At 40.5% G+C, this 26,382-nt stretch overlaps 1 protein-coding gene across 1 annotated transcript in view; it reads left to right on the top strand.

Annotated features, from left to right (window-relative positions):
* zcchc14 (zinc finger, CCHC domain containing 14) overlaps positions 1–26,382 on the top strand; it is a 155,496-nt gene that overhangs the window by 11,215 nt on the left and 117,899 nt on the right. The window contains exon 2 of the mRNA XM_063067000.1: positions 11,343–11,454. Within this exon, the coding sequence (XP_062923070.1) occupies positions 11,343–11,454 (112 nt within the window). The remainder of the gene's footprint in view (positions 1–11,342; positions 11,455–26,382) is intronic.

Genomic DNA, 26,382 nt, shown 5'->3' with positions numbered 1-26,382 from the left:
AGAATCTGTTGTATTTGTATATTAAAATTTGCTTGGATGCTGCCCTAAGTAATGCTACTGGAGCAATACTTCGTGAATTGTCCCTCCTTGTCTTCCTTGAACTCTCTGTGGAGTTTTTCACCAATAATCACACAGAGTGTGTCATTAGCAACCATACACCAGCAATGGCCTTTGTAATTTTCCACAGAGCTATATTTGGCTCATCCCTCTTTCTTGGCCACTTGTTGCTCTTCAGTGACATTATTCACAGATATGAATCAGATTTCACAGTGGTGCAACTGGTAGAGCTGCTGCTTTAGAGTTCCAGCAATATGTTTTTAATTCTGACTGATGGCACTGTTTGTATGGAGTTTGCATGTTGTCTCTGTGACCTCATTTCCTCTGGGTACATCAGTTTCCTCCTACATCCTAAAGACATATGGGTTGGTAGGTTAATTGGCCACTTTAAATTTCTTCATGTTTAGGTGAATGATAGTTTCTGCAGAGTTGTTTGAGAACATGGGGGAGAATAAAAAGGAATTAGTCTAAATGAATGCTTAACGGTTTGTGCAGACTTGATGAGCTGTATGACTCACTGAATTTGTGATGATGGCATTCAGCTGTATCTATCCACCATGTCAATTTCCCAAATAACTGGTGTTAGATTGCCCATCCGACCTCAAGTTTTGAATAGTACAAGCTGTAGCCCTTCAAGTCATAGAATTCTTTAGGTATTTGAAGAGGAAAATATTAGTTGTGACACGTGGCCAAGTGGTTAAGGCATTCGACTAGCGATCTGAAGGTCGTGAGTTCAAGCCCCAGCCGAGGCAGTGTGTTGTGTCCTTGAGCAAGGCACTTAATCACACAGTGCTCTGCGGCAACACTGATGCCAAGCTGTATGGGTCCTAGTGCCCTTCCCTTGGACAACATTGGTAACATTGGTGTCGTGGAGAGGGGAGACTTGCAGTATGGGCAACAGCCGGTCTTCCATACAACCTTAGCCAGGCCTGTGCCCTGGAGAGTGAAGACTTTCCAGGCGCAGATCCATGGTCTCGCAAGACTAACGCATGCATTCAGTTAAGACCAAAGTTGGGCCCTTGAAGACAGAAACAGGTGAATTTATTATGGGGAATAAGGAAATGGCAGAAGAATTGAACAGGTACTTTGGATCTGTCTTCACTAGGGAAGACAAACAATCTCCCAGATGTAGTACTGGCCAGAGGACCTAGGGTAACGGAGGAACTGAAGGAGATTCACATTACCCAGAAAATGGTGTTGGATAGACTGATGGGACTGAAGGCTGATAAATTCCCAGGGCCTGATGGTCTGCACCCAGGGTACTTAAGGAGGTGGCTCTAGAAATCGTGGGCGCATTGGTAATTATTTTCCAATGTTCTATAGATTCAGGATCAATTCCTGAGGACTGGAGGGTAGCTAATGTTATCCCACTTTTTAAGAAAGGAGGGAGAGAGAAAACAGGGAATTATAGACCAGTTAGCCTGACATTAGTGGTGGGGAAGATGCTGGAGTCAATTATAAAGGATGAAGCGGCACATTTGGATAGCAGTAACAGGATCGGTCCAAGTCAGCATGGATTTATGAAGGGGAAATCATGCTTGACTAATGTTCTGGAATTTTTTGAGGATGTATCTATGAAAATGGACAAGGGAGAGCCAGTGGATGTAGTGTACCTGGACTTTCAGAAAGCCCTTGATAAGGTCCCACATAGGAGATTAGTGGGCAAAATTAGAGCACATGGTATTGGGGGTAGGATACTGACATGGATTGTAAATTGGTTGTTTTACAGGAAACAAAGAGTAGGGATTAACGGGTCCCGTTCAGAATGGCAGGCAGTGACTAGTGAGGTACCGCAAGGCTTGGTGCTGGGACCACAGCTACTTACAATATACATTAATAATTTAGATGAAGGGATTAAAAGTAACATTAGCAAATTTGCAAATGACACAAAGCTGGGTGGCAGTGTGAAATGTGCGGAGGATGTTGAGATAATGCAGGATGACTTGGACAGGTTGGGTGAGTGGGCAGATGCATGGCAGATGCAGTTTAATGTGGATAAATGTGAAGTTATCCACTTTGGTGGCAAGAACAGGAAGGCAGATTACTATTTGAATGGTGATAAGTTAGGAAAATGGGAAGTACAACAACATCTTGGTGTCCTTGTTCATCAATCACTGAAAGTAAGCATGCAGGTACAGCAGGCAGTGAAGAAAGCTAATGGCATGTTGGCCTTCATAACAAGGGGAGTTGAGTATAGGAGCAAAGAGGTCCTTCTGCAGTTGTACAGGGCCCTGGTGAGACCACACCTGGAGTATTGTGTAAGTTTTGGTCTCCAAATTTGAGGAAGGACATTCTTACTATTGAGGGAGTGCAGCGGAGGTTCACAAGGTTAATTCCCGGGATGGCAGGACTGTCATATGTTGAAAGATTGGAGCGACTGGGCTTGTATACACTGGAATTTAGAAGAATGAGAGGGGATCTGATTGAAACATATAAGATTATTAAGGGATTGGACATGCTAGAGGCAGGAAACATGTTCCCGATGTTGGGGGAGTCCAGAACCAGAGGCCACAATTTGAGAATAAGGGGTAGGCCATTTAGAACGGAGTTGAGGAAAAACTTTTTCACCTAGAGAGTTGTGGATCTGTGGAATGTTCTGCCTCAGAGGGCAGTGGAGGCCAATTCTCTGGATACTTTCAAGAAAGAGTTAGATATAGCTCTTAATGATAGAGTCAAGGGATATGGGGAGAAGGCAGGAACAGGGTACAGATTGTGGATGATCAGCCATGATCACAGTGAATGGTGGTGCTGGCTTGAAGGGCCGAATGGCCTACTCCTGCACCTATTGTCTATAATTATATTGCATGGAAACCAGCCCTTTGGCCCTACCCATCCATGGCAACCAAGTTGCCTATTTGAACTAATCCCATTTGGTCCATATACCTCTAAACTTTTCCTATATTTGTACCTATCTAAATGTCTTTTAAATATTGTAATTGTAGCCATCTCCTATCATTTCTTCTTATAGCTCATTTCAATTGTCCACCACCCATTGTGGAAAAATTTGCCACTCAGATCCCTTTTAAGTCCTTCCCCTCTAAGTTAAACTGATGGCATTTAGTTTTAGACTCCCCTATCATGGTAAAAAGATTGTTATTGTTCACCTTATCTGCCTCTCATCATTTTATAAGCTTATATGAAGTCGCTCTTCAGTTTCCTGCACTCCAGGGGAAAATAATCCCTTCCTGTGCAGTATATTCTCTCGGCTGTGGCTCTCCAGTCCTGTTAATATCATTGAATCTTTTCTGCAACCTTCCCAGCTTAATGATGTCTTCCTTATACCCAGGCAACTAGAGATGCACACATTTTTCCAAGTGGATTCTCAATGACGTCTTGCACTGCTGTAACATGACATCCCAACCCTTGTATTCATGGCTGAACCTATGAAGGTGGTGTTTGGCACACTTCTCTTCATCGTAACTATCCAAGTCTTCACTTTCAGGGACCTATATATCTGTATTCCTGCGAACCCCTGTTCTACAGTACTTTCCAGAACCCTACTATTTACATTGCAAGTCCTGTTCTGGTTTAACTTGCTAAAATGTAACACCTCTATCTAAAAGAGTTAAATTCCATTTGCCATTCTGTGGCCACTTTCCAAGTTTCTCTACACCCCTTATACAATTGGATAACCCACCATACTGCCCACGACTCCACCAATTTTAGTGTAGTGTACAAATTTGCAAATCACATTTTTAACATTGTCATCCAAGTCTTTAATATAAATAACAAACAATAATGGGCCTAGCACCAATCCCTGCAGTGCACCACTTGTCACAGGGCTCCAATATGGAAAAAGACACCCTCCACTACCACCACTGCCTCCTTCCACCACGCCATTTTGGTATCCATTTAGCAAGCTGTCTTTGGATTCCACATGATTTAACTTTCCAGACTGGCTTACCTTGTAGGATCTTGTCATAAACATTGCAAAAGTCCATGTGGACTACCCTGCATTTGTCGCTCCTCTTAGTTACCTCGTCCTCAATCAAGTTCATCAGAAACCACTGCAGCAACCTTTCCACCACTGATGTTAGGCTTACTGCACTGTAGTTCCTTGGCCTTGCCTTGCAAGTCTTGTTGAATAAAGGTACATTAGCCACCCTCCATTCTTACAGTACCTCACCCATAGCTAAGCAAGGTATCTGCTGGGGCTCCTGCAATTTCTTACCTGACTTCCCACAATGTCCTAGGATATACTTAGTCAGAAATTTGTTCATCTTAATATGATTTATTACTGTCAGCAGTTTTAATGTAGATATGTTCCAGGATGTCATTACTGATATCCCTTAATTCCTTAGCTTGCATGACCTTTTCCCTGGTAAATAGAGCTGAGAAATCTTCATTGAAGATCTCTCCCATTTCCACACATGACGACTAAATTGATACTTAAGGAAATCTACTCAATCTCTGGTTTCCCCTTTGCTCTTCATGTAGAAACAGAAACAGAGATAACAATCCTATCTTATATAAAACTTCTTGTTCTATGGCAGCAGTACAGTGCAAAGACATACAATTACTATAAATTACAAAATAAATAATTCCAAAAATAGGAACAGTGGTGTATTATTCACGGTGTTGTGGATCATTTAGAAATCTGATGATGGAGGGGTAAAAGCATCTTCTGAATCTTTGGGTGTGGGTCTTCAGGCTCACTGTACTTCCTTAACAGTCTGTCCTGTAACCAGTCAGAATGTTTCCCAGTGTACATTTATAGAAAGTTGCAAGAGACTTTTGTGGCATACCAAGTCTTCTCAAATTCCTAATGAGGTAGATTCACTGGGTACATTCTTCCTGATTGCACAATATGTTGGGGCCCAGGATGGATTCTTGGAGATGTGGACATCTAGGAACAAAACTTCTATCTTTTGGGGGGTGGGGTAACATTTTCTGCTGTACTGATGTTAATATGGAATATATGCAAAAAGTGATTACTTATTTGAAGTAATAAAGCTACCACTGGTGCAATGCTATCACATATTTTCTAACTCTAGAGATGTACACCTTGCCAAAAATCACCGTGAGCATTATTCCCCTCAGATGGTAGCGACCAACCCTACTGGCTCAGTCTTTATCTTTTACTTTATCTGCCAGAACTATCTTGTGTACTCTTTTTACCTTCCTGGTTTCCCTCTTGTGAATTACTAAATCTTTTGGGTAAATCAGGTTGGTAATGGATCTCAAGAGAGTGAGTTTGTTGAACGCCTAAGAGATGGCTTTTTAGAGCCTTAGTTTATATAAGGGAAATTACAACAGTAGTGTGGAGAAGTTGACTAAGGTGGACTGGGTAAGCAAGCTGAGTTGTAGGTTAGTGGATGAACAGTGGCAGATATAAATGGACATTGAATCTTTGGACACTACCTCACTTTTTTAATATACAGTATTTCTGTTTTTGCACTTTTAAAAAATCTATTCAATGTATGTAATTGATTTACTTGTTTATTTATTATTATTATTTTATTTTTTCTCTCTGCTAATTATGTATTGCATTGCCCTGCTGCTAAGTTAACAAATTTCAGGTCATATGCTGGTGATAATTAGTCCATGAGCCAGTAGAGTTGGTCGGTACTATCTGAGGAGAATAATGCTCATAGTGATTTTTGGCAAGGTATACATCTCTAGAGTTAGAAAATATGTGATAGCATTGCACCAGTGGTAGCTTTATTACTTCAAATAAGTAATCACTTTTTGTATATATTCCATATTAACATCAGTACAGCAGAAAATGTTACCCCACCCCCCCAAAAGGTGATAAACCTCATTTGGAGAGATTTCTGGAGTTTTATCAATGTCATGATATTTTCCATATTGTATCAAATCAAAACAGTCTTAAGCTTTTGTGATAGCATATAGAATTACAATACAATAATTCAAATGTGGGGTTCAACACGGCCGTAACTTAGGCCCCATTTGGTTGTAAAATGAATATATTTAATCACAGACTGCTTTCCATACTTTGTTTTCCATACTTTCATTAATCATACTATTATTAATCATAATAATTTTCCAAGTCTTCCACATCTTCATCTGAACTTTCCACACTCTCTGAGGTGGATGCCTGGTTCTCACAGTCTGCCAGTCTGTACATGACAGTACACCTGAGGCCATTTGCAACACACACACATCTTGGGAGTGAACATTTTTTGGGACAGTTACAGGCCAGTAGATCCAGGACTGCATCAGGTACTGGCTGGCCTTCCATCCAGTGCACCACCAACTGTTCAGCTTCCTCTTCTCTCTCCATCTTCCATCCTCTGCCAACAGGGCTTGGCACTTGTGGGTCCTTCTCCAAACATCTCGTCCATATACCAGCCTGGTAGTTGGCTCACTGTGCATGTTCTGTTAAGCAGTCCTTGCATGGTGGGAGTTGATGACTTTCGATTTCACCTTTTTTGGCACAGAAAAGGTGATACCTGAGCTCATTGACCATGGTGGTCGATGCTTTGGGGCACACAGGAGACATGTAAATGCCTCCAGTTTGTCCATCAGTTCTGGGGAGAGTCCCATTCCTGACCCAACTCTAAGGAATGTGTCCTGAGTTTCCCTGTTGCTGGTCAGAAGTTTTAGGGCACTTGTTTTCCCTTTTCCTGCGAAAGCGCTTAGTGTCACATCCTGTATATGTGTGCAACCTGATGAGAGCCCTACAAACCTCTATGCTAACAGTGGCAGCAACCTTCCTGATGTCTGCAAGCCTTGTACAGGTTCTAGTGCCATACTTCTAGAACAATGGGGCCTCAATCTTGTCACAAAATGCTAAAGTCATGATAAAGACATCTGTGTCTTCTGAGCAGATCACTACAGATTGGTATCCCTCTCTTGTGGCATGGGCAGCATGGAGAAGTAGGCAGCCATCTGCTTCTTCTTGTTGACACTGAAGAGCTGACACCTCCTCACTGTCTTGAGATGTGATTCTGTAACATTTGTCATTCACAGTTGCATACAGAATCTTCTCCTGTAGCTTTGCTCTGTACTCTGCCTATCTCCATTCGTGGACTATGAAGCTAATGAGACTATTTTTGTGACTGACTTTGGTCAGGAATCTCCTCCACTGCCTCACCATCTGTGTGCCTGTGATACCTTGCAACTCATGACCAGTCTCTTCACCCCGTAGAGATCTTTCACTATTCTTGATAGAGTTCTCCTTGTACGTGTCGAACACAACATCTATTCTGCTACTCTGACTGCCTTTCCTCAGAGCCATACCCAGAATTGTTGTGGCAACATCTCTGAAAGTAACTTGATCACCTTTCACTCTTTGGACCAAGTTCATTCCATCAATCACTGTAGCAATGTTTCCTGGGAGTTGCTGTTCTACTGCTACATTTTTCTGCAAGGTTGTGGCTAAAGTAGCTTTATTTGTCTTTCTCAGCAATCCTTCTGAGAAGGACCCTGGGCAATGGTCCAAGGGGATGAGAAAGGATATCCTCCTTACGTAGACTGTGCCCTTGTGCCATCACTATGAGGTGTCCAAACAAAGACCTGTCTGCTTTCAAGATGATTGCCCTCCCATTTGATTTCACTTCTGTCTTCTTACACATATCACTGAATGGTTTCAGCTACCACCGCTGCAATGCTATCACATATTTTCTAGCACTAGGGGTGTATACCTTGCCAAAAATCACTGTAAGAATTATTCCCCCCAGATGGTACTGGTGGCTCAAATTTGGGGTCCTGGCTCATGGACTAAATAAACCTGATTCTGATTCTGAAAGGGGGAATCTGGTTTTATTTCTATGCTGGAGTTCTATGAAGAGGCAACTAAAATGTATAATAACAAGAGTGGTCATTACATTAACTCTTCGACTGCCAATAAGTTTTCTGAGGCTCTCATAGCTTCTCCTTATATCTGCACTGTTGAGGCTTCTCATCCCCATCTCAGCACTGAGGAACTTACTTCTTTATTTAATACCACCTGCTCTTCTATTCTGAATACTGTTGCTCCCCTTAAATTCAAAAAACCTAAGGCTAAAGGTCTATCTTGGCTTAATGACACCACCAGAACCCTGAGGAGGAAGTGCAGAATATCTGAACGAAAATGGAAATGTGATAAGCTTCAAATTTCCTTTGAAATTTTCAGATACAATCTTCACAAATATCAGGATGCGGTTAAGGTTATGAGAGCAAAATACTTTTCTGGCCTAATTTCTAACAACTCTCATAATTCCAAGGTCTTATTCAGTACCATAAACTCTGTCATTTGTCCCACTCCCGGTATTAGTTTAGTTGTGTCCCCTGCTAAATTCTTCATTAGCAAAGTTGAAGACATTAGAATGAACATTCGGCCCCTCCCCTCCCCCCCACCCGTGACCTAATTGTCTCACTGGTCTGGTCTGTTTCCAACCCATCATGCTACCCTCCCATGGTGGATTGCTTCCACTACGAAACGTGCAACCTGCCCCTTTGACATTGTTCCCACTGCCCTCCTGAAGGATGTCTTTGACATAGTTGGTCCCAGCATCCTTTCTATTATCAACAGCTCCCTGGCCACTGGTACCGTTCCAACCTGCTTCAAGCGTGTCGTCGTCCAGCCCCTCCTGAAAAAACCCAACTTAGACCCTACCTTACCTAGTAATTACAGACCTATTTCTAAACTTCCATTCCTGTCAAAGGTTCTCAAAGGTTATTCTTAGTCAATTGCTGTCTTACCTACACCAAAACAACATCTTGTAAAGATTTCAGTCAGGTTTTAAGGCTTATCATAGCACAGAGTCTGCTCTGCTGAAAGTGTACAATGATATCCTCTTCTCTACCAACTCAGGTGACTCTGCCATCCTAATTCTTCTTGACCTCAGCACAGCATTCGATACTGTGGATCATGCTAGTTTAATAGACCGTCTGCAGTACGGGATTGGTGTTGATGGCACTGCCTTGAACTGGTTCACATCCTACCTCAAAAATAGAAGCTTCTCCGTCAACATCGGCAAATTTTCCTCATCTCCAGCTAGTTTCTGCTGCGGGGTCCCACAAGGTTCCATCCTAGGTCCCATTCTTTTCTCTATATACATGCTTCCCCTCGGTCAAATCATTCAAAAACAGATATTTCCTTCCATTGTTATGCTCGCGACACACAGCTTTATCTCCCCTTGAAACCAAACGACCAGTCAAATCTTGTTAGCCTCATAAACTGCCTTGAGGACATATAGTGTTGGATGGCACAAAACTTCCTACAGCTGAATGAAGGCAAGTCTGAAGTTGTCCTATTTGGCCCCTCTGACTCTATCAAAGTGATTACCAACAGTCTTGGTAACCTGTCCACCCTTGTCAAACCCCATGTCAAAAACCTTGGTGTGATATTTGATTCTGTCTTTAAGTTTGACAAGCAAGTTAATGCAGTAGTGTGTTTCTTGTATTTGTGATTTTAACTACCTGTTACGGTTTGTACAGCACTTTGGTCAACATGAGTTGTTTTTAAATGTGCTTTTATAAATAAATTTGACGACTTGATATAATTTTTCTTGGACTTTCGGAAGGCTATTGACAAGGTACCCCACAAGGAATTAATAATCAAATTTACAGTAGTTAGGGATTCAGAAAAAGGTGTGCGAATGGGTGCAGAATTGGCTGAAAAACAGAAAACAGCAAGTTATGTTGATGATCATTTTCACACCTAGAAGATGTTAAAAGTGGGATTCTGTGGAGATCAGTTTTGGGGCTGCTAAATGTTTTTAATTTACATTAATGATTTGGATAAGCACATAACAAATAAACTAGAAAGTTTGCAGATGACACCAAATTAGGGGGACGGACTGATAACATTCAGGCAGCCAAATCAATACAATTAGATCTGAACAAAATCCAGATGTGGGCAAATAAATGGCAGAATAAATTTAATGTAAGTAAATGTAAAATATTACATATAGGAAGTAGAAATAGAATTATTAATCTGTTTTTGTGCACTGTGGTGTAAATGTTGATTTTTGCCATCATTCTTGATGAAGCTAATACAAGAGCAATTCATTTACTTCCACATCCAGATAACAAACCTGTCAACCAAAGAATCAGCAAGTTAAACACAACTTAAGAATGAAATCACTTCATGGGTTTGGTGTCATAAAAACATTTTACTATTTCTGTCATTTCTTAATTCTGATTGTTGTTTCAAGTCGAAACCCTGCATCAGTGTAAAAGATGGGGTTGGGGGGAGATGGTGTGGAGGAATGGGGTGACGTGATAGGTGGATCTGAATAAAAAGGGGTTTAAAGGTAGATGGACCCAAGTAGGGGAGAAAGGGGAGAGATAGCAACAGAGGCTGGCAATTGATTCGTGGAGACTACAAAGGGCAATGAGAAAGGAAGGTGATGAGTGGAATTCAATGAGTGAAAAGGAATGGTGGGGGGGAGTGAGCAGAGGAGGGGTACGAAGACCAAATAGGTGGAGTGTATATGAGTAATAGGCAGATGGAACCCGGTGGAGGAGGGGAAAGAAACTGGGAACCATGGAGCTGGGGCTGTGTTGGAAAGATGTGGGTGTGCAAGGGGACCTGGGTGGATCAAGCAGAAAGAAAAAGGAAGCGAGTGTACTGGCTGCTAGAAATTGCAGAAAATCTTCATCCCTAGTTCCATCTTGTCCTGTCTGCCTGTAACCCATGCACTCTACCAACGCAGTCCCCTGTGTGCTCACCTCTCCCACTGTTCTTTTTGGTCCAATATCCCTTCCTTATTTGGTTCCACATGTCACCTTCCACCTCATCACATTTCATAATCTGCAGCCCTCTGTTCTCCACTGGGTACCTCCAGCAGGTTGATGTTTGCTCCAGATCCCAGCATCTACATTCCTTTTGTCTCCATTTTACAGACTAGATGTTCAGATGTCTTGAACAAGGAGATAGAGAGTTGTCTTTTGAAACTGAGTTATGTGGACTTTTCTCCAGAAATTCCAAGATGAATCTTTGAAATTCTCTGTCCTGGCAGATAGTGGATGCTAAGTTTTTAGAGATGTTCAAAATGGAGGTAGATAAATATGTGATAGACCAAGTAATATCAGGATATGGAGAAATTGCGTGGAAGAGGAGCTGAGGGCAGCCTAGATTAGCCATGATCATATTAAATGGCAGAGGGGGCATGTGGGGCCTGAAGGCCAATACTCGCTCTCATTTCTTGAATTCTCGTAAAATCTTAATTGTTTGTATTTTTTTGGTGAACTGGATATTCTGAGCACCATTTTATGATTTAGAGTTGAAGATGTGATCTGAATAAGTTGCATTTCAAGTTTTTTTATGGTGGATGAGGTTTAAATATTTCTTGAATGTTTATGGAAAAATAATAATTTTTTTTTTCTTTTTAAAGATAGTACACAGACCAGAAAGTGGTGTGCACTGTTTGCAGAATGCATTACGGACATCAGCACATTCCTATGAGGAATCCCCCCAGAAACGATCTTTAGGCAAGCACTCAAAATGTAAGTTGCAATGTACTAAATCTTAACTCTGTGAGTTGGAATGCCAGATTAATCTAGTTAGAGAAATCTCATTCAAATGTATTGCAATTATGTAAACATTGGCAAAAAAAGGGCTGGTGAACACAGCAGGCCAGGCAGCATCTATAGGAAGAGGTATAGTCAATGTTTCGGGCCTGGCTCGAAACGTCAACTATGCCTCTTCCTATAGATGCTGCCTGGCCTGCTGCGTTCACCAGCATTTTTTGTGTGTGTTGCTTGAATTTCTAGCATCTGCAGATTTCCTTGTGTCTGTGTATGTAAACATTTGAACAGGTTAACAAAATTAAGAAATGAAAGAAGTAATGCATTTTATTAATCAGTTTTGTGCATTGTGATGTAAATGTTGAATTTAGCATTGTTCTTAGTGAAGTTAATACTACAAGAGCAATTCATTTATTTCCACATCCAAAGAACCAGTAAATTAGGATCAGAGTGAAAATAAAACCTGAGGATCAAATCACTTACACACGAGGAATTCTGCAGATGCTGGAAATTCAAGCAACACACATCAAAGTTGCTGGTGAATGTAGCAGGCCAGGCAGCATCTCTAGGAAGAGGTACAGTAGACGTTTCGGGCTGAGACCCTTCGTCCTGACAAAGGGTCTTGGCCCGAAACGTTGACTGTACCTCTTCCTAGAGATGCTGCCTGGCCTGCTGCGTTCACCAGCAACTTTGAATCAAATCACTTCATGGGTTTGGTGTCATAAAAACTTCATGGTAGAGATGGCATTTCTCCCCCATTGTCCTCATGAACTTTATATGTTCTTTCCTTTTCCATTACTGGCAAGAGTTTTATTTTGCATTAAATATCTTCAAGTTCAGTTTATTGTCAGTCAACTACTTGCCTTCAGTGAATGCAGTGTATCTTGCAGCACATTTATCCCATTTTCGCTTTAACCTTCACCAGTACAACTGTAGTAATTAATTTCAACCAGTTTATTTGTTTCTTTATGAAAATTCTAAGCTTAGTATGAGTAACCACTGGAAAATTGGACTTGTTTGTGAAATACTATGCTACAAATATGAATCTTGATATTCTGACTTTGTATGCAATATATTAAAATAAAGCCTATCTGGCAAAACACCACCTCATTTGTAAGATGACCATGTACTTCTGACAAAGACTGAAAATGATACGGATCAGAAAGCTATTCCCTTCCAAGTACATCATCTTTTGTTTACTTGAAAATTAAACAAAGAAACACTTATGGAGGAGCTTAGTTGATTTTTTTTCTTCTTAACCCTTTTTGAATTAGTACAAAGCTGCTGTGGTACTGAAATTGATGAACTTATTATTGGTTCTTGCTGCAGTTCATGACTTATAAGGTGTTTATATATATATTTATTTATTTGTATGTGTGTGTATAATAAAAAAATCTCCTTTGAACTCACCTATGTATTATGAACACAATTTCTGAATTGGAAGTAATTAAATTTCTTTTGCAGGCAAGCAGTCATTTTGGTATGCAAAAATATGAGAACTTGCCTTTGTATTATGTTTGTGGAAAAATATTGAAAGAAGTCAAAATACCTTGACTTGAACTTGTCTAGGTTCTTATCATGAACAACTTTTACCGGTTAATTCCTCTTTCTCTTGTGTATTATCCTGTCAATCAAACTTCCCCACTATAACTCTCCCCTTCTTGGGCAGTGTATTGGGCTTGAGAATTTGGCACTTTCTCTTATCTCAATTGTCAGTAAAAGCTGTTGAAGTAAATTTGGCTTACTATTTCAAATCATGCTGATTACTTCCCATTGTTTACAAGTTTATTCAGTCCACTTTCCAATGGTTACTTTAATACCCATTTCATCAAATTCTATAAATATTAATTTTTTAAAATAATCTTCCTTGTACCTTTCAAATTCAATCGTCTTTAGTTTGTATTTGAAATGTATATCCATTCTTAACTAATTGGAAAGTTGCAAAACCTGGGCCTCTGTACCTCCCTCTGCAACTGGATCCTTGACTTCCTAACCGGAAGACCAGAGTCTGTGCGGATTGATAATAACATATCCTCCTTGTTGACGATCAACACTGGCACACCTCAGGGGTGTGTGCTTAGCCCACTGCTTTCCTTTTATATACACATGACTGTGTGGCTAGGCATACCATCTGTAAATTTGCTGACGATACAACCATTGTTGGTAGAATCTCAGGTGGTGATGAGAGGGTGTAAGGGAGTGAGGTATGCCAACTAGTGGAGTGGTGCCACAGCAACAACCTGCCACTCAACGTCAGTTAGACGAAAGAGCTGATTGTGGACTTCAGGAAGGGTAACACATACCAATCCTCATAGAGGGATCAGAAGTGGAGAGAGTGAGCTGCTTCAAGTTCCTGGGTGTCAAGTTCTGTGAGGATTTAACCTGGTCCCAACATATCGATTTAGTTATAAAGAAGGCAAGACAGCGGTTATACTTTTTTAGGAGTTTGCAGAGAATTGGCATGTCAACAAATACACTCAAAAACTTCTATAGTTGTACTGTGGAGAGCATTCTAGACAGGCTGCATCGCTGTCTGATAAGGAGGGGCTACTGCGCAGGACCAAAAAAAGCTGCAGAAAGTTGTAAATCTAGTCAGCTCCATCTTGGGTACTAGCCTACAAAGTACCCTTTTGGGGGTAGTGTCTCAGAAAGGCAGCGTCCAGTATTAAGGACCTCCAGCATTCAGCACCCAGGGCATGCCCCTTTTTCACTGTTACCATCAGCTAGGAGGTGTAGAAGCCTGAAGGCACACACTCAGCGATTCAAGAACAGCTTCTTCCCCTCTGCCATCCGATTCCTAAATAGACATTGAATCTTTGGACACTACCTCATTTAAAAAAAAATATTCTGTATTTTTGTTTTTGCACATTAAAAAATCTTTTCAATATATGTAATTGATTTACTTGATTATTTATTATTATTATTTTTTTTTTCTCTCTGCTAGATTATGTATTATGTATTGCATTGAATTGCTGCTGCTAAGTTGACAAATTTCACATCACATGCCGGTGATAATAAACCCGATTCTGATTCTGATAATTCTGGTTACCTAGTCACCACGAATCTATTGGTCTATTCACTTGCTGGTTTCAAGTCATATGGTTCTAAAAATCACTCCTGACTGCAACAACAAGCAGTTATGTGACCTCTTTAATTCTGTAAAATATCCCAAGTGGCTTCATGGGGCATTATCCAAATAAAATTTGACACCAAGCCACACATGTGTCTGATAACTTGATCAAAGCTGTTATTTTAAAGGAGCTTCATTAAGAAAGCAAAAGAGGCATTGGGGGGCAAGGAAGAAATTCCTGATCTTAATGCTTTGATACCTGAAAGTGAACTAGCTATGCAGAAGTAATCAAACATTGGAAATGGAAAAAGATCAAAATTGAAGAACACTTAAAAGAAACAAAGAGGTAAAGCTATGCAAAGCTTTGAAAACAAGAATTGAAATGAAAACAGAAAATAAACAAGGAACCAAAGTTCCACAAATCCCAATTAGAATTGTACAGCATGGAAACGTGCACTTTTACCCAACTCATCTTTGCCAACCAAGTTATTACTTGAGCTAGCCTGTTTTCTTGTGTTGGCTAATATCTTTCCCTATTCATGTACCAGTCTAAATATCTTTTCAATAATTGGACTGTATCTGCTTTTATCCTTCTGAATGCTTGTTCCATATACACTACGTTTGCTGTAAGAAAGTTTGACCGTCAGATACATTTTAAATCTCTCCCTCACATCTCAAACCTATGTCCTTTAGTTTTAAACTCCTTGACTCCTGGGGGGAGGGGGGAAGACTGTTATCATTCTTCTTATCTATGCCCCTGATGATTTTTATAGACTTCTAAGGTCACCTCTCAGCCCTCCACACTCCAGAGAATAAAATCTACCCAGGTGACCAGAACTACACATAGAATTCCAAGTGCAGTCTCACTAACATCTTGTGCAGCTATAGCATAACATCCCAACCCTTGTACCGGTATCCCCCGCTTTTCAAAAGTTCGCTTTACGCCACTTCGCTTTTACGAAAGACCTACATTAGTACCTGCTTTCGCTAACCGAAAGAAATCTGAAGAGGATTTTCACTTTTACAAAACAAGGTGAAAAGTGAACATAGCATTCAGCGTTTGTTTTGCAGCGAGCCACTATAGAGGCATGCGCACCCCAAGCAGTGAGTGGTGCCGCCAAGCGCCTTCCCTGGGAACTACACTCAGCTTCTCAGCATCCAAAGCTGCCACAGCTTTGAACTGTGCCTGTGAGCATCTGTGCTTTATCTCAATTTATTTTGTGCATCTGTTAGCAAGATGTGTCCTAAGGTATCAGAAAAGCCTAAGAGAGCTCGTAAGGGTGTTACGCTTAGCGTAAAACTGGACGTAATTAAGTGTTTTGATCGTGGCGAACGAAACAAAAACATCGTGCGTGCATTGAACTTGCCTGTGTCCACCATTCGTACTATTTACACGCAGAGAGAAATAATTTTGAAAGTTGCCAATGTTACCATTGGTTCTAGTAGCAAAGTGGTTCCTGCTTTTACTATGTGTTAGTGTTATGTTAGGTTTTATGTGTTATTTGGTATGATTTAGTAGGTTATTTTTTGGGTCTGGGAACGATCAAAAAATTTTCCCATATGAATTAATGGTAATTGCTTCTTCGCTTTACGCCATTTCGGCTTACGAAAGGTTTCGTAGGAATGCTCTACTTTCGGACAGTGGGGGAAACCTGTACTCAATTCACTGACCAATGAATGCAAGTACACCAGTGCCTTCTTCACCACCTTGTCTACTTGCACTTGGTGGCCACTTTATTAGGTATCTCCTATTCCTAATAAAGTGGCCACTTAGTGTATGTTATGGTCTTCTGCTACCCAAGGTTCGATGCGTTGTCCATTCACAGAAGCTCTTTTGCATATTGTAACGCGTGGTACTTTGAATTACTGTTATCTTTATACCAGCTTGAGTCAGTCTTGCCATTCTCCTGTAACCTCTTTCATTAATGACGCATTTTCTCCCACAGAACTGTGGCTCGCTGGATGTTTTTCGTTTTTTGCAACATTCTCTGTTAACTCTAGAGACTGTTGTACGTGAAAATCCTAGGAAATCAGCAGTTTCTGCGATGCTAGCACTGTCCCATCTGACACCAACAATCATGGTTAAGGTCACTTAGATCATATTTCTTCCCCATTCTGATATTTGGTTTGAACAACAACTGAACCTCTTAACCTTATTCACATGCTTTTATGCATTGAGTTCTTGTCACATGATTGGCTGATTAGATATTTACATTAACGGCAGATGTATAGGCATACCTAATAAAGTGGCTTACTTGAGTGTATAAGTGTACCAAATAAAGTGTCTCCATGTTTTTGGGAACTGTATCTGCACCCTCAAGTCCCTCTATTGAACAACACTTTTGAGGGTGTTTTTCGTAGTAATTTTCTTTTGCATTATTGTGATTTGTACATGTTTAAATTACCAGTGTGGTTTACAAAAGCAAGATACAATTCTGTGGAACCCCTGTCAAACAGACTTTCAACCATTAACCCATTGTCCTTTATCCTTTGCTTCCATTTTGAATAAAATGTCACTTTTCTTTGTATCTTATATGTTAATAAATTTCATGTATATTTTCTGTTTCTTGGACATCAGTTTAGTACATAGCCTTCTACAGTTTGGCAATTCAAGTGGTCATCCAGATACTACTTAAATGTTGTGAAGGTGCCTGCTTCCACCAGCTATGCAGACACTGTATCCCACATTCCACCTACCCTCTTGGTGAAAAATTTCTTAGAGCCCCTCTATACTTTCCCCTTCACACCAGGCAGTGATGCAACCTGTATTATGCTTTCTGCAGTACATCTCTAGAAATTTGCTATAGTCTTTGGTGACATACTAAATCTTCTCAAACTACTAATGAAGTATAACCACTAGTGTGCCTTAGTGGCTGTATCAGTATGTTGGGGCCAAGATAAATTCTCTGAAGTTTTGACATCCAGGAACTTGAAGCTGCTTATTCTTTCCACCGCTGATCCCTCAATGAGGACTGGTGTGACCTCTCCCAATTTGCCCTTCCTATAATCCATCATCAATTGACAAAAGGGAAGTATATGTTTGCACTAGAGAGCTTGAGAGGAAAATGTTCTCAGGAACTGAGCACTTACCAGGAAGGATTGTAAAGGCTTGGTTTGTTTTCCCTAATGGACAAGAGCCTGATTGAGTGTGCAAATTTTCGATCACTAGAAACAGGGAAGAAGTGCCAAAAAGTAGAGATTAGGGTCTGCTGTGTCATTCCATCATGGCTGATTATTATCCCTCTTAACCCCATTCTCCAGCCTTCTCATAATTTTTGACACACTTACTAATCAAGAACCGATCAACCCTCTGCATTAAATATACTCAATGACTTGGACTTCACAGCCTTGTGTTAATGAATTCCTTGTGTTAAAGAAATTGCTCTTCATCTCTGTTCTAAAGGGACATCCTTCTATTCTGAGGCTGTGCCCTCTGGTCTTGGGCTCCTCCCCCCCCCCCACTATAAGAAACATCCTCTCCACATCCACTCTGTCGAGGCCTTTCATGATTCATTAAATTTCAATGAGATCACCCCTCATTTTTCTCAACTCCAGCAAGTCCAGAGCCATCAAATTCTTGTCATACGTTAACCTTTCATTCCTGAGATAATTTTTTTGAACCTCCTCTAGACCAAAAAAGGGTGGTGTTTTGATGACAACCATCAGGGATGACCCCAAGGCATGTTTACTCTGGTGGTATATGTATATGTGTGTGTCTATACACACTTGTCTGTCCCTCTTGTTTGTTTAGTACTCATCCAATCAGGTTTGTTGTCCCAACTTGTTTACAATCAAATTCCAGCTCTTACTTGGAGCAAGACCTTTGTCTTTGTTAAAATTCTTTTTCTCTAGTTTTATTTCAATGGCTCCTTCACCAGATAATCCCAAAGCCATTGGTGCGGTACAGTAGTTTTGTGCCATCTTTGTCAATCCTATAGTCATTGTGAATGCTATGTTCTGCTACTTCCAATTTCTCTGGGTAACCCAAACTGAAACCCTCCTGTGCTGCTTAATGCCGGTTTCCACCGTGTGTTCCATCTGGCTGCTCTTCATTCACGGAGCCCTGTAGATGCCAGTTGTCCTGAGCCCCAGATAATCTTTGACCCACAAGTTGTGATAGGAGCTTCCTTATGGGCTTGTGGATGGTATTAATCTGGTATTTCTTCATGATCTTGACGATCCTTCCAGAAACCATGGAAATATAGGGAAGACAAGTGCAATTTCTACTTGATTAACTGTGCAAAAGCTATTTTGGACCTAGAGAGTCTTCACAAGGAAATAAGAGGATTATGCACAATATTCCTACAGAATGGATATGGGGTGAGGGAAATCAATCAGGCCCTTAAAAGGGCCAATAGAAAAACCAGGAAACCTAACAACGAGGAGGAACCCATCACTACAGCATGTCTTCCCCGTATTTCCACGGTTTGAGGACTAACCAATCAGGAGGGACAATCGATGGGGGTGGGGTGGGGGGTGCGTGTGTGTATATATCTCACTGGACTAGACATGCCGAGGTATCATCCCTAATGAAGATGGCTGAGTTTGTCATCAAAATGTCAGTTAAAATCGATACCTGTATCCAGCTGGAAGCCCAAAAAGAGTTTATTCCTCCTCTGGACCCTTTCCAATGCCAGTACATTCTTTCTTGGATAAGGGGCCCAAAAGTGTTCACAATATTCCAAGTGCAATCTGACCAATGCCTTATAAAGCTTCAGTATTACCTCCTTGCTTTTATATTCTCGACTTCTTGAAATGAATGCTAACATTGCATATCCCTTCCTTGCCACTAATTCAACCTGCAAGTTAACCTTTAGGGAATCCTGCATGAGGGCTTCCAAGTCCCTAAGTACTTCTGAATTCTGAATTTTCACTCTGTTTAGAAAATAGTCTATGCCTTTATTCCTTCTACCAAACTGCATGAACATACACTTTCCTGCACTATTCCATCTGCCACTCTTTTGGCCCCTTTTAGCATCCTTACACATCTGGAGAAGAAGGACGCTTATGTGAGAATGCTGTTCTTGGACTACAGTTCAGCATTTAATATCATAATTCCATCCAGGCTCGACAAGAAGCTCAGACACTTCGGCCTTGACCCTGCACTGTGTAGCTGGATTCTGGACTTCCTGTCAGATTGCCAGCAAGTTGTAAGAGCGGGCTCCCTCACCTCCAACCCTCTGATTCTCAATACAGGAGCCCCTCAGGGCTGTTCACCGAGTCCCCTCCTTTACTCCCTGTATACCCATGACTGTATCGCCACCCACAGCTCTAATCTGCTAATTAAATTTGCTGACAATACTACATTGATTGACCTTATCTCAAACAATAATGAGATGGCCTACAGGGAAGAAGTTATCTCTCTGACACAGTGGTGTCAAGAAAACAACCTCTCCTTCAATGTCACAGAAACAAAGGAGCTGGTTGTGGATTACAGGAGGAATGGATCCTATTGACATCAATGGATCTGGGGTTGAGAGGGTAAGCAGCTTTAAGTTCCTCAGCATCCATATCACCGAGGACCTCATGTACACATCAGCTGTGTGGTGAAAAAGGCACAACAGTGCCTCTTTCACCTCAGATGGTTGAATAAGTTTGGTATGGGCCCCCAAATCCTAAGAACTTTCTACAGGGGCACAATTGAGAGCATCCTGACTGGCTGTGCCACTGCCTGGTTTGGGAACTGTATCTCCCTTAATCGCAGAGCTCTGCCAAGAGTGCTACGGACAGCCCAACGCATCTGTAGTTGTGAACTTCGCATGATTCAGGATGTTTACAAGGACAGGTGTGTAAGATGGGCCCGTAGGATCATTGGGGACCTGAGTCACCCCAACCACAAACTGTTCTAGCTGCTACCATCCGGGAAATGGTACCGCAGTGTAAAAGCCAGGACCAACATGCTCTGGGACAGCTTCTTTCACCAGACCATCAGACTGATTAAATTATTATAAATTACTACGATTACACATTTACACGGAGACATAATGTAAAGATTTTTACTCCTCGTGTATCTGAAGGATGCAAGAAATAAAGTCAATTCAATTTTCCTAGTCCTTTTGCACCTCCTAATCTGCTTAAGTCCTTAAGGACTCTCACCATCCAGGACAGGCTAACTTCTCATTAATACCAACGTGGAGGAAACCCGAAGACAATACTCAGTGCCTCAGGAACAGCTTCTTCCCCGCTGCCATAGATTTCTGAATGGTCCTTGAACATTATTCCACTTTCCCTCTATGGTTCATGTTTATTTTTGTCTTGCACTGTACTGCTGCTACTATACAACAGATTTCATGATAATAATCAATAATAATAAGGCACATTCTGATTCTCTAATGTGACCAATACTCTAGCTGTCATAGGAATGAATTATCAGGCAGGCAGTGGAAAGTATTCAAGGATATTCTCAGTCTTCAAGATATGCAACATCCTCACTATTACATAGGAATCCAACGTCCATGACTGTTTAAAGCAGAGAAGGATCATTTAGGATAGTACTGTGCACCAGGAATACACATGATCTCTGTAAAGCAGGGAAAGGAGCAGACCACCTTACAAACTACTTATCCACCAATGTGATGGTGATTACCTGCCCCATCTGCTGAAGATTCTGTGCTTTCCAGATTGGCCTAATTAGCTATCTCGGAACCACAAAGCCAGTGGTTCAAAGAAAGTGAGTCATGCTCAAGCCCAATATAAAAATTGAAATTCCTGTATGCTGAGCAAGTTATTTAAAGTAAAAAAATTTCCAATGAAAATAGTAAGAGGCAAATCGTATTATTCTAACTATACATAGAAAATAGTGGGGGAGGGTGCAGGTGAAATTCCAATGAATAGTAGTGAAGTGGCAGGCATGTTAAATGAGTACTTTGATTCTGTTATACTGTGGAGCTAGATTATAAAATGTGGTTGGTATAAACAAGCCAAAAATAAGAGAAGGGATTGACTTCATGATGATGCTAGGTTTTTATTTGAAAAGGTAGTGCTGAAAACAATGGGAAATAGATGCCAATTTTTGTTTTGGTGTATTAAAAATGGCTCCATAAAGAAGGAGGTTCTTTAGATGCTGGAAATCTTCAACAAAACATACAAAATACTGGGGGAACACTGCGGATCAGGTAGCAATGATGGAGACAAATCAACATTTCAGGTAAAGATCTTGCAGTCCTGATGAAAGGTCTCGGCTAAAAATATTGACTGTTTATTCCCTTCCATAGTTGCTGCTTAACCTGCTGGGTTCCTTCAACATTCTGTGTCTGCACATGCTGAAAATCTGGAGTGACATGCTGTGAAGTTGAAGGCAACATCAATGGAGGGAAATTGACAGTAGTGTTACATTGACTGTGGACTTGAGAAAGGGGAAGTCAGGAGACGCACACCCAATCCATATTGAGGGGGCAGCTGTGGAAATGATGAGCAGCTTCAAGTCCCTGGGTGTCAACATTTTGGTGGATATATCTTAGACACAACACGTTGATGCAGTCATGAAGAAGGCATGCCAGTAGCTCTATTTCTTTAGGAGTTTGACAAGATTTGGCATGTCACCAAAGACTTTAGCAAATTTCTACAGTGTATCATGGAAAGCATTTTGACTGGTTGTACCACCACTTAGTATGGAGGCTCCAATGCACAGGATCAAATGAGGCTACAGAAAGTTGTAGGCTTAGCCGGTTACATTATGGCTTCAAACTTATTCATCACTGAGGGCATCTTCAAAAGGTGCTGCCTCAAGAAGGTAGCATCCATTATTAAGGACCTTCTCACCTTCTCATTTACTGTTGTTGGAGAGGAGGTGCAGGAGTGTGAAGACCCACACTCAATGTTTTAGAAACAACTTGTTCCTCGCTGCCATCAGATTTTTGAATGGTTCATGAAAATATGAATATTACATAATTCCCCTTTTGCACTAATTATGCAACTTATAGTAATTTTTATGTCCTGTACTGTACTCCTGCCGCAGATGTCACTAATAATAAAACTGATTCTGATTCACAGCCTAAGAATATTTGATTTACAGGTCGAAGAATCCCTGAAGGTTTCGGCACAGGTTGACAGATTGGTAAAAAAGGAATACAGAATGCTAGCATTTACTATTTACTTTTAGAATAACAGTGCAGGGAATTACTGGTACATCGAGACTGTAGCTATTTGTTGGATGTCTTTCAAAGGCATAACTATACTTCCCAAAAAGATCAAGGGCAACAGATGTATGGGAATGTCACTTTTAAGTTGTACATGTGCTGAATTTGTTTTTTCTTCAGCTATGCAAGGCTTAAATCTTGGAACACTCAACTCAATAATACTTATGAGCACCACAGCTCTTCGTACCCTTTTTAAGGGCAATTAAGATTGAACAATAAAAATTGGCCTTTCCCTCTTCTCTGTCTACTATTTTTCTATTCCTATCAGGAATTAGCTAAAATAAAATGCATATCTGATAATCTCCTAGCACAAATAATAATATAGTTGTAACCTCAGTGCTGACATGCATGTATCTAGTGGTAATTTTGTACTTGTCTATACTTCTGGCAATTTTCTTTCCCTTCTGAACCTATCATTCATTTCAATATTCAACTAGAACTAAGCAAATGTAAAGAAACAAATTTTAAATATCGAACAAGGCAGACTAACCAAATATATATTTAACCACATTCTGAAGCTATGAATGACGTCTTATTTTTCAGACATCTGCTTTGGACAGTTTACTAATTCCATATTAGTTAAGCTGGTTATTAACCTTTTAAGGTAGAGTTAAAGAAACCAATATTCTTTTAAATTTCAACATATGCAGTTCGTGAAGCATAGTTTTCTTGTTTGGGAGCAAAATTACATAACAAGAGTTTACATGTGCAAACCAGTCATGGTATGGATGAGGTAACTCTGTCCCGAAAGGCTGTTAATGAACCACATAAGGTTTTACGATAATCCTGCAATTTCATGAGCTCCAGTACACTCAGGTTGGAGGAACAACACCTTATATTCCGTCTGGGTAGCCTCCAACCTGATGGCATGAATATTGACTTCTTTAACTACTGTTAATGCCCCTCCTCCCCTTCACACCCCATCCCTTATTTATTTGTTTAATATATTTTAATTTTTAAAAATTATTCCCCGCCTTCTTTCTCTCTCTCTCTCTTTTTTTCTCCCTCTGTCCCTCTCACTATAACTCCTTGTCTGCTCTCCACCCTCCGGGCTTCCCTCCCTTCTCTTTCTCCCCAGGCTTCCCATCCCATGATCCTCTCCCTTCTCCAGCTCTTAGATCCACCCCTCCCCTCCTGTCTTCTCCTATCATTTTGGATCTCCCCCTCCCCCTCCCAATTTCAAATCTCTTACTATCTCTTCTTTCAGTTAGTCCTGACGAAGGGTCCCGGCCCGAAACATCGACTGTACCTCTTCCTATAGATGCTGCCTGGCCTGCTGCGTTCACCAGCATTTTTTGTGTGCGTTGCTTTTCCATCAATGTACACTTTCTGTTAATCTTTGGATTGCTAATTTAAAGTTAAAGTCTGTCCTGAGCCTTGTGGCCCATCAGGCCGAAGCTTATGCCGGTTTCTGTGGCGTGAAGTAACTGAGAGTACGAGACTCCCCCCCCCAGATAGGACGGCAGTCTATCGTAAGGTTAAGCCCCAGCATTTACCAGTACCCATTTTCACTGGGTGGACTGGAGCAGAGTGTAGTTAAGTGCCTTGCTCAAAGACACAACACGCTGCCTTGGCCAAAACTCGAACCCACAACTTTCAGATCGTGAGCCCAACGCCCTAACCTCTTGGCCATGCTTAGTTACTTAAATTTGGGTACAGTAATATAGTTCACTTATATCACAACTGTAAAATGCGGGATGTTCCTTTTATGATTAACTTGGATTTTTTTTTGGATTGTAAACCAGAAGTTTAAAGCTTGAGACCTTAATAAATAGTGATGATGATATGGGACATAACACTGAGGAGGGCGGGGGGGACGAATCATGAGTCAGTGATATTGCTGGATCTGATGATAATGATCCAGAGGTTCTTCAGAAGTCAAGAATGAGGCATAAACTTGGTGGTTAGCTATTTTATTAAGTGTTGCAGGAACGAAAAAAACATACGAAGAAGACAAAGAAAAAGCAGTCATGGATATCTCATACTCAGACTAGAGATAACAATATTTCAGTGACAATATATTGAATAGCCAGATTCAAGTGTTGTGACACCTGCAGAAAAACTGAGAAGCTTTTCAAAAAGTACAGAATTAGCTATACCACAACCACTAGAAATTTTACTGAACAGTTACATCTATATAGATTATTATATAAAAAATATAAGCAAGCATTGAAAAGTTAAACTACAATGAAAATACTGGAAAAAAACCTTTCTACATCCTAATCCAACACACTCCCAACACTTTTGGCCAGAAGAAGGCACTATACTGAAAATTACAAGGAAAATTATATATGATCATGTGAATTTGAAGTTCATTGATTTGAATTGCCAGATAAGTTAAAGATGTTTTAGCACTGGATAAGCTGTGTTATTTCATCTTTTTTAAACCCATATTATCGACTGTTTGATTATCTTTTTCATGCAAAAGATAACTTTGAATTAACTGTAATAGATCATACTTGGCGATGAGTAGATTATACTCAGAGCCCCCTTCAGCTAAATGAATGATAGCTCGGAGGGAGAAAAAAACAACTAAGCCTAAGTTTGCAAAGAACAGATCAGAGCAAACTTATTTTGTGGATATAGAAGAGGCTACAGATGCTGGAATTTGGAACAAAAACAATGTCATGGAGAATTTGGTAGTCATTCAGCTTCTTTGGGGAATAAATTGCTGATGTTTCGGGTTGATCAATCCTGAAGCAGCATTTCAACATAACACATCAACAATTTCTTTCCCTCCTATAGAGTTCTTCAGCACATTTTTTAATGGACGAATGTAAAACAACAATTATATCATACAGAGTCAAGGAAGCCTCTAAAATTACCTGGAATCAGAGAATGCAGAACACAGAAATGATTGTTTCTGTGCTCTGCATTCTGTGTTGAGAAGGTATAGAATGATTGTTGAGATTCTACTTGGAGCAGAACCTGTGAATAATGTGTTGCTTGTAGCATGGACAAAGGAATTACTCTGTTTTGGGGAAAACATCCGGAAACCAAAGAGGACTGACAATTCGAGCAATAGACTAGCGAATTAAATGTTAACTTTTGTGTGTTTGCAGTTAAACCTGTGTAATTTATTTTGTGTTATAAATGTAGAGGAAAATGGCAAAGTACAAGAAAATGTGTTGGAGTTGCAGTGCATAATTAATTTGCACCAATTTGACATGCATTTTAAATTTGTGCTTCTACCTTTATTATCATAGCTGGCATCTGACAATCAGTAACCCTTCTGCTTATTAAGTAGTATATATCAAGGTTGTTGAGTGATAAATGCCATCTGCAACTGGTTGGTGCTGACCAAAGTAATGGTTGCCTCTTCAAGATTAGTTGTTTATTGTCCCTTTTTTTTGAGGTCAGTCAAAATAATTTAAAATCTTCTTGGAGACTATGGAGAAACAAGCTAGAAAATAAACATCCCATATAGTTTTGAATTCCTTTGAATTAGATTCATAAATTGAATGCCTTAGATTCATAAATCTTTCCCCTCTCACCTTAAACTTGTTTTCCCTTGTTTTATACTGCCCCTTCCTCAAAGGAAGTAACAAGCAGGAACAAAGGAGAAGCAGTGGATGTCATTTATTTAGATTTTCAGAAGGCATTTGATAAGGTGCCTCACATGAGGCTGCTTAATAAGATAAAATCCTGTGGTGTTACAGGAAAGATACTGGCATGGATAGGGGATTGGCTGACAGGCAG

This window comes from Mobula hypostoma, chromosome 14 (genome assembly GCF_963921235.1).
Source record: "Mobula hypostoma chromosome 14, sMobHyp1.1, whole genome shotgun sequence".
Taxonomy (NCBI): Eukaryota; Metazoa; Chordata; class Chondrichthyes; order Myliobatiformes; family Myliobatidae; genus Mobula; species Mobula hypostoma.
Note: the sequence above shows the minus strand (reverse complement) of the source record. Positions and strands in the feature narration are given on the sequence as shown.